Genomic DNA, 14021 nt, shown 5'->3' with positions numbered 1-14021 from the left:
CTGATTACAAACCTGTATGTGCTGCAATGTTATATTTATCTTTCTAAGGTATGATGAGCCTTTTTCTGTTATATAATTTGAGACTGTTTCAACAGTATCTCACAATATAGAATCCAATTGTCACTTAATGTTTAAATTTTTCTGGTTCTATATGATATACACGTATGTATTATAAAGTATACATCATACAATGATCAGACATATAATCACATTATCATTAAGTATAGTTTATTTCCTTATCTGAAGAAATCTTGAGAAATATTTTGAGTCCTTAAGATTTAAGTACAAATTTTGTTTTGAGGATTATTCAGAGATACTAGAAATATGCTTTTATTGTTATACTACTAATTTCTTGTTCCTGACAGTAAACTTAGCTTTTTTATTTGTGTATTTTAAGTTTTGCAGGTTCGACTTCATTTTTGTTTAAGGTATACCAAATCGAACCTTTCAATTCACCCAACAGTCTTGTGCATATTTTTATAGTATTTACAATTTCCAGATTAGTCTTTTACATATTGATTTTAGTTCCTTACTTGCTAGTCAGGGAATTTTAAGTCTTGGAGATGATGGGATTGAATTATAGCAATCAAAGATATTTTGCTTGCAGGTAATTCTTCAGATGCTACACAACTTTTTTTTTTTTTTGCTTCTATCAAACCCAAAAATAAGATCACAAGCTATTTTTATGGAAATATCGTCTCACTTTCTATTTGGTGTATGGAAAACAAATGTTAAGTGGTGAATATGTGTGGATCTTGATTTCATAGATGATAATGTCAAGCAAAAATATTTGTGTTTTTCTAGCTGATAGATGAAGTGCCACATTTGCAGTATATTTATTGGGTCCGGGGAGAATCATACTGGAGATAAATAGTCTCCATGTAAAATCAGCCATGGCTGCACTTTTGGGATTAGGTAAATGTGTCAGTGATGAAGAAGCTGTTATTCATAACCAAACCATCAATCGGCCTTTGTGCTGAGGGCAGCAGAGTTACTGAGCATATTCAGATCTTAACTTCATGTACCAGCTGGTCCTGAACACTGAGGTTGTTGTTACTTACATCACATTTGTGACTCCTTAGTGTTTTTCATTCAAGGACACCAACTACAGGATAAATTCTGTGTTCATGATGATGTAATCTTTTGTTACAATACCCATTGAGGATATTGTAAAGAAAATGGATGTTTACTCTTGATTTTCAAATACAATAAGGAGCTTTATCTCTATGGGCATAAGTTAGAATACATCATTTCTCCTAACATAGGTATAGTTTTAATCCAAATATATTTTTTAATCCTTTTAGTTTATTCTAATCACAAAGCAAACAAAAATTCTCATCGTGCCATGGGATGTTAATAAAACTTACAGTTCTTATGAGATTTTCACTCTAAATCCTACAGGTTATTATAGTTCTTTACTTTTTTTTTTTTTTTTTTTTGTCGCCAAGTTGGAGTGCAGTGGCGTGATCTCGGCTCACTGCAATCTCTGCCTCCCTCGGGGATTCTCCTGCCTCAGCCTCTTGAGTAGCTGCGATTATAGCTACAAGCCACCACACCCAGCTAATTTTTGTATTTTTAATAGAGACAGGGTTTCACCATGTTGTCCAGGACAGTCTCAATGTCCTGACCTTGTGATCTGCCCTCCTCAGACTCCCAGAGTGCTGGGATTACAGGTATGAGCCACCGCACCTGGCCTATTGTTAATTATTTTCATTTTACAAGTGATATAACTAAGACTCAGAGAAGTTCAGTAATTTGTGTAAGATCACAGAACTAATTGGTAGTAGATTGAACTTTTAACCCAGACTATTAAATTCCTAAAGCTGAACGTTTTTTCCTAGCTTATACTGACTAAATATGGAATCTCCCAAGTAGCTAAAGGCATCAATAAAATACAAAACAATTGGTTAACTTTGACGAAGTGAAATTTTTAAAAAGTAGCCATTATGGTAATTAGAATCTGAAAGAGATAGGCTTAATGTGATAGTTTAACTTAGAACACTCCAAATAAGTCAATGATAGTATGATTTTATTGCACTTTGTGCCATTTGAAATGCTAATATATTAACAAAGTCTAATGAAGCTCAGGCAGCCTGGAAAATGACTTTAGGATCAGTGCCTAACTCAAAGAAATATCATAAATAACAATAATAAAGTAGCAATGACTGCTGAAATGGTTATAGTCTTTTTTGGAGTATTCGCTGATCATTTTACATGTGTATGACGTTCTTGTCTAGGTCAGTGTTGTCCAATAGAAATAAAAAGTGAACCATATATATATGATTTTAAAATTTCTAATAGTCACATTTTTAAAGTTAAAAAAAGGTGACATTGATATTTAATATTTTGTTTAACCCATCATATCCAAACTATTACCATTTCAATATGTATCAATATGTTAGGAATAAGATAGTTTGCATTTTTCTTTTTCAAACTTTTCTAAATCTAGTGTATGTTTGACACCTGCAGTACATTTCAGTTCAGACACTAACTTTTCATGTGAAATCCTTATTCTGTATTTAGATATAAAATGTACAATATAAAAAGTAGATGTGAAGCCCAATTTGTTTCAAACATATATTAATGTTTTCTAATAATTTAATTGAATACCAGTTTTGAAATCCTTTTAATTAAAACCAAATAGAATTAAACATTTAGTACTATAGTTGCCCTCATCACATTTCAACTGCCAATGGCTACAGTAGCTGCTGGCTACCATACTGATTCAGTGTCTCAGAGAAAGACCTCAAGATAAGACGAAAAAGAAGTGTTTAGCTTCAGTAGTTAAATGAGGCCAGCTTTGTCAAGAGAGAACAGGAACTTCTAAATCTCAAAGCTTTAATATCAAAAGCAGAATTTGAATATCAGTATTTTATGAGTATAATATAATAATCACAATTATGTAAGTATTATTATATTTTTATTATCTGAGTATTTTATAGAGAAAACACAAATTATAAAGGGTGGTACCACCAACCTAGGGGAAGGGAAGGGAGTACTTCCTGTCCTAGGAAGTGGAGGATTGGAGGAGAGGGAAGGGCTGAATGGCAGATTTGCCCACATAGGTGAAAACCCTTACATTAGAAACCCAAAGAAGGAAGTTAGTTAGTGGATAAGAGAAACTCCAGAGAGGTTGTGGAGTTAACAGAAAGTAGAAGAGCTTATAATTCATTTCTGGCTTGAAACTGGGAGAACAATTCCTCTTAATATACCCCTGCAGCAGGTAAGTCAGGCCACAGAGAAGATAGTGGGAGCCCAAGGACCCTGCAGCAGAGCTTGGGAGGGCAGGCCACCCACCTGGTGTAGAAGGAAGATGTGCTGAAGACGAAAGGATCTTTATTTCCTGTGAGCCTAGATGGACCAAGTCAGCATGGAGGCACAAGCACATTAGCAGTGGTTGTCAGTAGGGCACCAGTGAAGCAGTGGGATACACACCTGGCAGTGGAGGGCAGTGAAGGCTGGTGAGTTGCCTCCCCACCTTGATCTTGAGGTCTTGCAGACCTCCAACTAGACCCCAGTGTTGTTTTTCCAGAAGAGGGAATGATGAGAAACTGAGAACAGTTAAGCATTTATTCAGAATTCCTCCCATCCCATTTCTATTTAGTGGAAGATGGGTGCTTATGATGAAGTTTCGATCAGTTATGGAAACTAGAATTACTGCATGTTTTACACAATCTAGATTGCAGCACTGTATAGAAAATTTATGACTTCAATATCCCACTGCTTATTGTACCGCCAGTGCCACCCCTTTCCCCCATCACAGTCCTGAAAGGTCTGAATTAAGCGAACACAGGTCTGTCTGGTAAAGTCCATGGTCTTTCAAGCATCGCATCACAATTTTGTTACACCCCTGATCAGAAACATTTACATTGCTCTTTGGAAAATTTATCAATGAGACAAGAATATCAAGTCTGGGTACATAAATAAGACTTTCAGGATACTACATGGTTGGCTTGATAAATGAATGCCCATTTTTTAAATAAAAATTTTATACAAAATTGTAAGTAGCAGTTGGTAAACAGATCTCAGGTGAAGTGCCATGAGGCTCTGTCCTTGATGCTGTCTTGTTAGTGGTGATCTGTCTGGAGCTAACTAGAAGCTAGAAGAAGGGGAACTAATATAATGTGATAAATGCCAGCATAAAAGTTCAAAATGGTGTTGACAGGGTAAAATATTGTTTTGAAAACAATAAGAAATTTGATTTTTTGAACAATTTAGGAGTCTGGGGTAAGGGGAACTTGGGAAGGCTTCAGTTCCTGTGAAGAAGTCATGGAAGATTCAGTGGACCACAAACACAGTTTGACCAAGAATGCTATGGAGTTATTAAAACACACACACACACACACACACACACACACACACACACACAACTAATCAAACCTAATACTCTGTTAGATTGTAACAATCAAAGTCATCAAAATGTAGAAATCAGTTTAAAGGTAATCTGATCCTAACCTGACTATGATAAACGGATCAATGAATAAGTAAGACTATAGGGTGCAATCTAGAATTCTCAGTTGCACTCTGGGCTGGTGGCACTCTAGGCAGCAGTTTTCTTAATTTGGGGCTGTGTTCTTTGAGAGAAGGACTAACAGATGTCAAAAGCACTATAGTGTCCAGGGTGCTGAGGGAGCTGGCCATGCTGAGGGGAATTGAAGCTGTTTCATCTGTAGAAAGAAGAGGCAAATAATAAAAGAATACATATAATCAACTGCAAATAAACAATTAATGGATGTCTTTAGAGCTAAATAGCATAAGAAAAGAGTGAAAGAAGTATGAAAACAAGAGATGGAAAAACGTTCTCCAAAATCTAGGCCGCAATGAATAGCCTAGACTTGACTTCTATGTCCTCCTCTAGTGAAGGAAACAATGAAAATAAATTACAACCATACATTGTGGCAAGTGTTCTCAGATGAGGAACAAGGTGCTTTGAGAACACAGAGGACGATTATGTATGTTGTATAGGACACCTCTCCCCCTACCACTTCCCTTTCGCCTGGAACTCTCATGTTCATTCTGCAGGATCTAACTACAGATGTCTTCTGTTTGAAGAAACCTAGCACAGCCTCTGGTGCATAGTAGGTGCTTAATAAATGTTTGTGTTTTTATTTTCTTTATTTTTATAATAGTATTGTTTTATTATTAATAATAATTCAATGTTTATCAATTTACACAAAAAATGGATGTATAACAATTGAGTCCATGCATATTACAGACTAATAGGACATTATGATTATATTTTAGTAAAAGCAAACAAGTAGGCAAAACCTTTTTATATATGTGTTAATTATTGTATATATTTATATAAAAAGTATAAAAGAATATACACCAGGCTCTTAACAGGGAGCAAATGATCAACTTTGGTTTTCTGCATCTTAGTGCTAATGGATATTTGTGGGATGGATGAATAAGCTCTACTAATAATGATCAAATGGGTTGGCCTGTAGGGTGGTGAGCATCTACTGACCCTAGAGGGCTGAGTGAATACCGTCCCGCTCAAATCACATACCTGCTCTTTGTATTTTATTTTAGCTGCATTTTGACATCTGGATAACCTAGATGGTTTCATAAGTGAATTAAAAACCAAGAGAGCATAAATCATCAATTCCTGTTCTGTATCCAAAATGCTTAATAGATTATTATGCCATAATTTCCTCTTCTGTAAATTAAAGATAATAGACTTTCTGTAAGGATAACACAATTAGACTGATTAAAAAGGCACTTATGTTCATAAAGTACTAAAGAGTTGCTGAGTACAAGTGAAAGCTCTCTTAATTTTTCTTTTGTAACATCCATGCCAACTGATTATGCTGCAGAAAAGTTTGTACATTATAAAGCACTGCTATGATCTACTTTAAAGTTAAATCTATAACCCTTGAAATTCACACAACCCTTGAAATTCAGCCACTGTCCACTCTCCACTGTGATGGGGGGAAAAGCCAAATCCCAGGCTAGTCCTAAAATAGAAGCTTTTTCATGAGTTTGCATTGTGGCTTGACTGTCTGTGGGCTCCTTATAAACCTTGCTTGAGTCATTAGGGCAATTCAATGATCAACTCAATATTCAAGAGAAACTTCACAGAGATGTAAGCCAAGCCCACAGTTTACTATGGGCCCGTACAGCTTGGACAAGTAAGGACTGGACTGCATCTGAGATGGCTTTTGGGGTGAGGGAAAGGCAAGTGTTTTCTGAAGCCATATAGATTCTGTAGGGTGTTTTGCACCAGGACCACATTTACACTATTTTCTACTTCTACCTAATAGCAGAGCGTAGATGTAGCCTATGATTCTGCCGTAGCCTCCTCTCCTGTCTTTAGTTTCTGACTCTCTTGCATTCACTGATACTCAACTTATGCTCATTGGCCATTTCCTCCAGGCAAGAAGTCAATGAAGAAGAAAGGAAGATTAAGAGATACCTAGGTGCCTTCCCTCTACTTCCCATTTACATCTGTCTTTTCTCAGCAGTGCCACTGCAATCATCAAGTTGTGTAGTCTTCATAATAAGCTTTATCTCGATTCAGTTTTTAACCTATATAATGGAGGTAATAATGATACCTAGAGGATTGTTTTGAAGATTTAATGAGATAAGTAATTTTTAACAAAATGCATAGAACATTGCCTTGAAGAGCAATCACTCATTAAGTGGTAGCTATAATTGATATTAGGAGTATTAATATTATTCATTTATCATTCCACATTTATTTTGTCTTAATGAAGACAGAATATCTTGAGTATTAACAGATGTAAAGAAATGCAAAAGTAAGAAATAATTAACCAGCCTTATAGCTGTGTTAAAGAAAACCTCACAAGAAGCCTGAATTTCTCTCTCTATTTTTATGCACTAGTCACGCAAGGAATTACTCAATGAGCGAAATCACTAGAAATGTGAAGTGGTGTGATAGCCTGGCATTGTTATTCATGTGGGCTGAGCTCTAATTTAACACATTCTCTCAGAATGGCAAAAGCATCGTTTTCTCTTTCTTATCATCTCTTCCTGTTCCCTTCCCATGTGTACTTATCCTCCAAAACTGAAATTATCAAGCTTTTACTAGCACAGGCTTAAGACACACAGATCTAGCTCCGAAGGTCACAAGCCAAGATGGAGACAGCTCAGTTCCCCCTGCCTCAGAGTATTGAGACCTGGGATGGATTGTTAAAGGCTAGAACTTGGCTAGAGAGATGCCTTGTGTCACTTGGACTGCTTACATATTTATACAGCCCTTTCTGGCAGCACAGGGCTGCAAACTTTGCTGAGAAAAAAAATACAGAAGATAATTACTGGATGTCATAGTGTTCTAAAATGGCTGGTGTGAACTAAAAAGTTAAATGCTGATTTTGCTCTACTCTCTTAGGCAGATATATTGTTTATTTAACCAGGGACAATAGTTAAGGGTTTATATGCATTTCTAAGCATGTTTCTGAGTATATTATCAGTACCAGATATTTACTGACGTTTGTACCATAAAATCTGATTATATTATCTGTCGTCTCTTTTACAGTTGCTCTACTAATGACTTGAAATAATAATTGAAACATTCCACTTACAGTCAACAGATTTGCTTATAAAGTAGTGCATGAAATTGTGAGCAGTTGAGCTATAGAATAAATTAGATGGGAGAAGGACCAAATTACTCTTGAGCATGGTGGCTCACAACATTTCATTTGCTGCAGTCAGTTGATACTATATGTTCATTAGCATATGTCAAGATGCCAGAATTATAGATATCTATTCATTTTTTTGGTTTGTTTTTAGTTGGTGCATTTCTCTTATTGTACTTAAGTGTTTTATTGTCCTAATTCTGGCTCATAAAATGTAGTTAAACAAAATAATTTCACAATTTCATTTAACAACATGAAAGGAAGCCTTGGCAGTGCATTGAACCTTAAATTCTTTCTTCAGAGTAACATCTGTTTGGTAGAAATCTATTCCATTTTATTTTTCCTAGCTATCTTCACAATTCTGGTTTTTATCAAATACGCATCCTTTCATTATGGTATATACAAGTGGAAACATTAAAAACACTTGCACACTTCATCAGTTTTCCCCTTTCTGACAATATTGTTGAGGTTGACCTAAAATGAAAATTCAGATAAAACAAGAATAGATACAGTAAGAAAAAAAGAAAAAAAGACAATTGGAATATCTGTGCTTGATGTTTCTAGATGATTAATAATGTTATGTTAAGAATTGGCCATTAGTAAGAGATTGCCATAGAAGGTAAGTAAAATGAAATAATTGCTACTCTTGAATTCTGCTTTTAAGAAACTTATTTTAAAAACTTCATAAACTACAGTTAATGATTTGAACCATACAGGTGTGTGTGTTTGTGTGTGTGTGTGTGTGTATGTGTGTTTGTACATACACATAATATGCTATGCTAGTAAAGGAAATACCTTCATGAAAAGTCATGTCTTTTATTTAATGTTTCAGATGTACATTACCAACACAATCAAAGCCAAGGGAACCAGACTTGCTAAGCCAGTTCTATGCTTGGGCTTAATGTGTTTGGCATTTCTTACTGGACTCAACAGAGTAGCAGAATATCGAAATCATTGGTCAGATGTTATAGCAGGCTTTCTGGTTGGAATATCTATAGCAGTATTTCTGGTAAGTACAAATGTATTTATATATCAATGGGTTTTTAAATTCACTTGTGTTAATTTAAAGAAAATTTATAAGAAAATACATGTGTGAACCACTGGGTTTGTCTAAATGTAGTATATCAAACAAGTCATTCATTTAAGTCATTCATGTCTTCCTCCTCTTGCATTTGTTCTGCCTCAAGTCAGGTTTGGAGTTGAAAAAAATGTAAATCTTACACTTAAAGTTGAACAAGATATTTTCATAAAAAATAGAGCTGGCCTAAAAACATACTGTCCTTCCCAAATAGTTTTTAAGACTGGGTAAAAACTGCCTATAATATTATTTAAGGGTTTATAAGAAACATATAGATAGATAGATAGATAGATAGATAGATGATATAGATATCACTCTCTGTAATACCCAAGGTCCCTGGGAGACTTAGACTTACTCAACCTTCTCTCTTTCTTGGAGATATCCTGCAGCCTCATGAAAACTGGGGACCCTGGCTTGGACCAAAACCTTTTTTTTTTTTTTTTTTTTTATTCACACACTACAGCTGAAATGGAATAACATTCAAAAAGCAACACCAACAACAAACTTTACATAAATCCTTAAAAAAATGTTATTGGCAAAGCAAAGACCATAGAAGTAGCCAAAATATCAAAGCATTAGTGCCAGATGCAACTGTGTTTCGGCTCCGTGGGTCCATAACATCTTCACTGGCATCTCGTCGGCCTTCTTGTTTATCTTTAGCTATTGCCACTTTCCTCCATGGGTCCATAATGTCTTCACTGTCATCTCATCAACCTTCTTGTTTATCTGTGGCTATTGCCACCCTCCCTATACTTCCAATGAACACCTTACCCTACAAGGCCAACACCAGAATGCTGGTGCCTTCCAAGTTACTTCCCTGTCTGGTGAATGTTGAGCTGAACCCTGGATCCCCCTTGAGGTCAAGACCCTCCTATTGCACATGTTGAGAACATTTCATGATAGCGCTTTAAACATTCCCATACTCCCAGGAAAATGACTTCATGAAAAGATTATATGAAAATAATGCCTATATAATAACTAAAAATGCATTTATGCATTTATTTGCAACCATGAGTGTGAATGCCTATAGGTATATTTAAATGTGGTTAAATAACACCTCCCTAAAAGATGATAATAAGGGTCTATAAAGGTTAAACAAAATAGTGCATGTTCAGTGAATGGCTACATGAATGACTGGAAAAAGTTCCACAAATTATAGTTTGCTTCTTCTCGGTCCCTTTTACCCTATGATAAGATTTGTGTTTTGAAAATATATTTGCAGGATGCTATGACAAAGTTGAGCATAGAAGAAATGGGTTATGAAGGGCCAGGGAAGCAGGATGGTATAAATTGGTCCTCAGTGGCACAAAGATGGAGGATATCCATCATGTCCTCCAGGATATTTAGGAGGTGGAATGGTTTGGACCCTGGTGGAACATGGAAGGTGATGTGGACGAGGCACAGGGAGCCTTCTATGATGATTCCCAGTTTTTTCATTTGGGAAACACAACGCATTTATTTTGAGCAGTAACTCCAGCTCTGGCCGGTAATATGTTGTAATATCCTGGGGTGTTTCTAATTATCTTGCATTGTGTGCAGAATTCTAAAGTGATTCCAAAATAAAATTAATGCTAATCTACTCCAGGTCTCCAAGAGTAGAATCTCCTGGTTCATTCCACACACCAGCTTATTCTCCTGGTTCATTCCAGACACCAGTGATTCATTTAGGCCAGGTTCATTTCCACTATGAAAATATTTCTTCCATGTTTTGTGTCTTTGCTCTCTGACCATACTCTTTGAAATCTAGATATGATTGTTTCTTACTAAAATAGTGAGGCCTTTCCTGAAACATGTTTAAAATGACCAGCCTTCCTTGAGGATTCGTTTCCTCATTCCCTACTTTATTTTCTACATAGGATGTTTCAACTTTTAATATGTACTATTAATTAATGTGTAATAAATTGCTGTGCAGTATACCACATGTAACATGTTTGGTTTGGCTTTGCTATCAATCCCAGTAGAATGTAACCTCCTTATGGAGCCTTTTGTTCGGTTTGTTCACTGTATATCCCCAATAACCAGAACGAGGTCTAGTACAGAGGAATTACTGAGTAAATACATAATGAATGAATTAATACATGAAAGAATGAATAAAGAATTTTTTATTTACTTCCCAGGGTTCTTTTAAGGATCATGTGAAATCCCACATGTAAGAAGGGCAGCCTATTGCAAACAAGACGCTAAATACCACAGTCTCCACATTTAATGACTATATTCAAACCCTTTACACACGTGAGATTTGGCTCAGACAAGATCTAATTTCCCCAGGAACCTTCCCTGATTAGCTGCTTTTTCCATTTTTCCTGAATTTCTACCACTCTCTCAGTCTGTCTTCTTATAATTTAATAAGGAATTATGTACTGTGTTAATTGTATCACTCTTATCTCATGTGAATTTCGTTTCAAGTTAGAGAGCAGAATCCCTATACTTATCAAAATACAGAACAAACACGTTGAAGAATAGTTGTAGATTGATTATTATATATATGACAGCGTCAGGCAGAATGGCTATTGAGCCACAACAATAGCTTGTTATGTTATCATATATCACAATAATAGTTATGGTGCTCTTTACCACATTAATGCAATTAACCCTCAGAACAGATCAGTAAAATGTAATTTTTATTGTCCTCATTTTGCAGGTTTAAAAAAATTGAGGCCTGATTATATGGAGTAGTTTGCCCATGTTCACAAAGGTAGTAGCTGAGAGATCCGGGATTAATATCCAGACCAGTTTGACCCCAAGGCCCATGCACTTAACCCCATGCAATAATTATGTTTCATTTGCCACAAATAGTGAAAATGAATAAGAATGGATCAGATTAAGTTTTCATCACTAAGGAAAAAGAAAATATCATCTTTGTAGGAGAAAATAGAATTATGACAGTTATACAGATGGAAGTCACTAATGTAAAAATAGAATGTATGAAAGCAAAGTAATATTAAATTATACAATCACATCAGAAAACTTGAGAATTTTTGTTCTGGATGCATGTTCATTCATTAATCTGTTCATTCACTGTGACAGTGGGAACACAGTGGTGAGCAAAAAGGGGCAGCTCTGCATGTGTGGAACTTGGAAGAGACACATCAATCAAAGTATTATTTTAAGTGATGTTTAATTTCTTACTAATGGCTCTGATAAAAAGAATCACAGCTCCATGTGAGCAAAAAGCAAACAAACAAAAACAAAACAAACCATCCCAGGTAGGAGTTCAAGGAATGCACCCACGAGGAAATGATGCTGAGATAAGACATCATGGCTGAGTTAGATATGGCATCCAAAGACAGTGGACATGAGGTGTATCCAAACAGCAGTAAGTGAAAGGGAACAGAAAGTACTTTGAAAACAGAGGAAAGCTGCAACAGTGGGCCTGGGCCAGGGTTAACAGTTTAAGAAAAATGGAAAGCCAAGCCATGAATGGCTTTAAGGGGTAACATAATCCAGTTTGCATTTGGAAAGATCATTTTCATATTACTGTGGAAAAAGAGGGGGCAAGATTAGATTTAGAGAAACAGTTTAGAAAGCTGTGTAGGAATCCAGGCAACAAGTGGTGATTGCTTAGTTTTTGGAGTTGGTAGAGGAGGTAGAATGAAGCAAATACAAGAAATCGATATATTTAGAAAGTAATACTGAGCAGATTCAGTAACTGGTCAAGTATAAGAGACGTAAAAGATTAATTTAAGTTTTCAGCGTTGTGCAGCTGCATTGGGGTGGAGGTAGGTGTTGGGGATGGGGTGGCACGTTGCCTTTCTTTGAAAGTATCCAGAGAAAAGATTAAGTTTGGAGTGAATGCTGGAGGGGGCCAGATCTTGAGTTTAGTTTTGAGTAGTTGTTGAATTGTCATACCTTTGCCAGCCAAAGATATGAAGTTAACTTAGTGATCGATTGCAACCTCTTCACTTTTTAATTGAGAAAAGTGACACCCTGAGAACTGTCCAATAACATAACAAACTCAGGCATGCTCAGGATCAAAAACCAGGTCCCTTGCTTATTCTTATCAGCATTTTTACAAACAGGACATCTGTTCCCTACTTGTAAATGGTAGCAGATGAGTCTTATTAAATATTGGAATATAACTCTGGAGAAAATTAGGTCATTTCCTTCCTAAAAATTAAAATAATAAGAATAATCATTATGCTAGTAGATACAATTTAATAAGTGTCTGCTATGCGTTAGTCACTTAACTATTTCATATACAAATTCTCAGCTGCTTCAGTGGCATTGCCCTGATCCTTTATTAAGGCAAAGAGATAATCAATACATCCTTCAAAGAGTTTCCAAAACCTAATTAATATGAAATAATTATAATTCCAGAAGCCCATATGGACACTAGATGAACTTTCCTTTATCTCATGAGTTCCATATACTTATGTACAGTTACTTTAACAAGTTTACTTCAAAATAATTATTAGCAATGTTATTCATCTTCCCAATTTTCCAATAATTTATAATACTCCTGAAAAGGAACATCTGTATGTGTGTGCAGATTTCATGAAATGAGTGTGAAACTGCTTATTTGTTTCATTGTTGTTATTGTTGGCTAAAATTCTTCATTATTTCCTTTGTACTCTAGAGCAGTGGTCAGTCAGCCAACTGTGGCCCACAGACCAAATTTGATCTGCTGCCCATCTTTGTAAAGGAAGTTGTATTGGAATATTGACACTCCCATTTGTTTATAAACTGTCAATGCCTGCTTTTGCACCAAAAAGGCAGAGTTGAATAGTCGCTGCAAAGGTTGTAAGGCTGTAAAGCCAAAAATATTTACTATCTTCTTTTTACAGATAAAATTTGCTTACCTTATCTCTAGAGCAATCTAGTATCTATTAGACCTTTGTGGGCTTATGCAACATCATGAGATAGCAATCTTATCAAGTACCCATCTCCAAGCCTTTACTGTCCCTTACTTTAATGATCTTGGTGGCAACTGCAAAGTTGAGGTATCAAATTATCAGGCTTTGATCTAATTTTCTAATCTGTAATTCTTCTGGGAAGTGGAAGGATAAGTATGTAACAATTTGCAAAGAAGTTTTTTTCTGACATAAAGTCTCAGTACTTGTTATTATTTTGTAGATTCGTAAATTATAGTTAAAAAATGAAAGGCAACCAAGATCTAATTGGCCTTTGAAAATATTCAGCAACCAACTCTACTAAAGAAAAGGCTTTTCAATGTAGCATTTGTGAAAATATGAAATGTAAATGTATAATTATATATTAAGTACCTACGTTACAAAATGAATGTTAGGTTATAGCTGCAAGTAAGACCTGTATTTTGATTTGTAATAGAATATGAAATGCAGTAAAGAAAACTCAAGAATAACTTTCCCAATAATATCTTTTTTATT

General features: G+C 35.5%; 1 protein-coding gene across 2 annotated transcripts in view; it reads left to right on the top strand.

Moving 5' to 3' along the window:
• PLPPR5 (phospholipid phosphatase related 5) overlaps positions 1 to 14021 on the top strand; it is a 117280-nt gene that overhangs the window by 79255 nt on the left and 24004 nt on the right. For both annotated transcript variants that reach the window (XM_017503753.2, XM_017503754.2), the window contains exon 4: positions 8431 to 8607. In XM_017503753.2, the coding sequence (XP_017359242.1) occupies positions 8431 to 8607 (177 nt within the window). The remainder of the gene's footprint in view (positions 1 to 8430; positions 8608 to 14021) is intronic.

This window comes from Cebus imitator, unplaced genomic scaffold, assembly GCF_001604975.1.
Source record: "Cebus imitator isolate Cc_AM_T3 unplaced genomic scaffold, Cebus_imitator-1.0 Scaffold314, whole genome shotgun sequence".
Taxonomy (NCBI): Eukaryota; Metazoa; Chordata; class Mammalia; order Primates; family Cebidae; genus Cebus; species Cebus imitator.
Note: the sequence above shows the minus strand (reverse complement) of the source record. Positions and strands in the feature narration are given on the sequence as shown.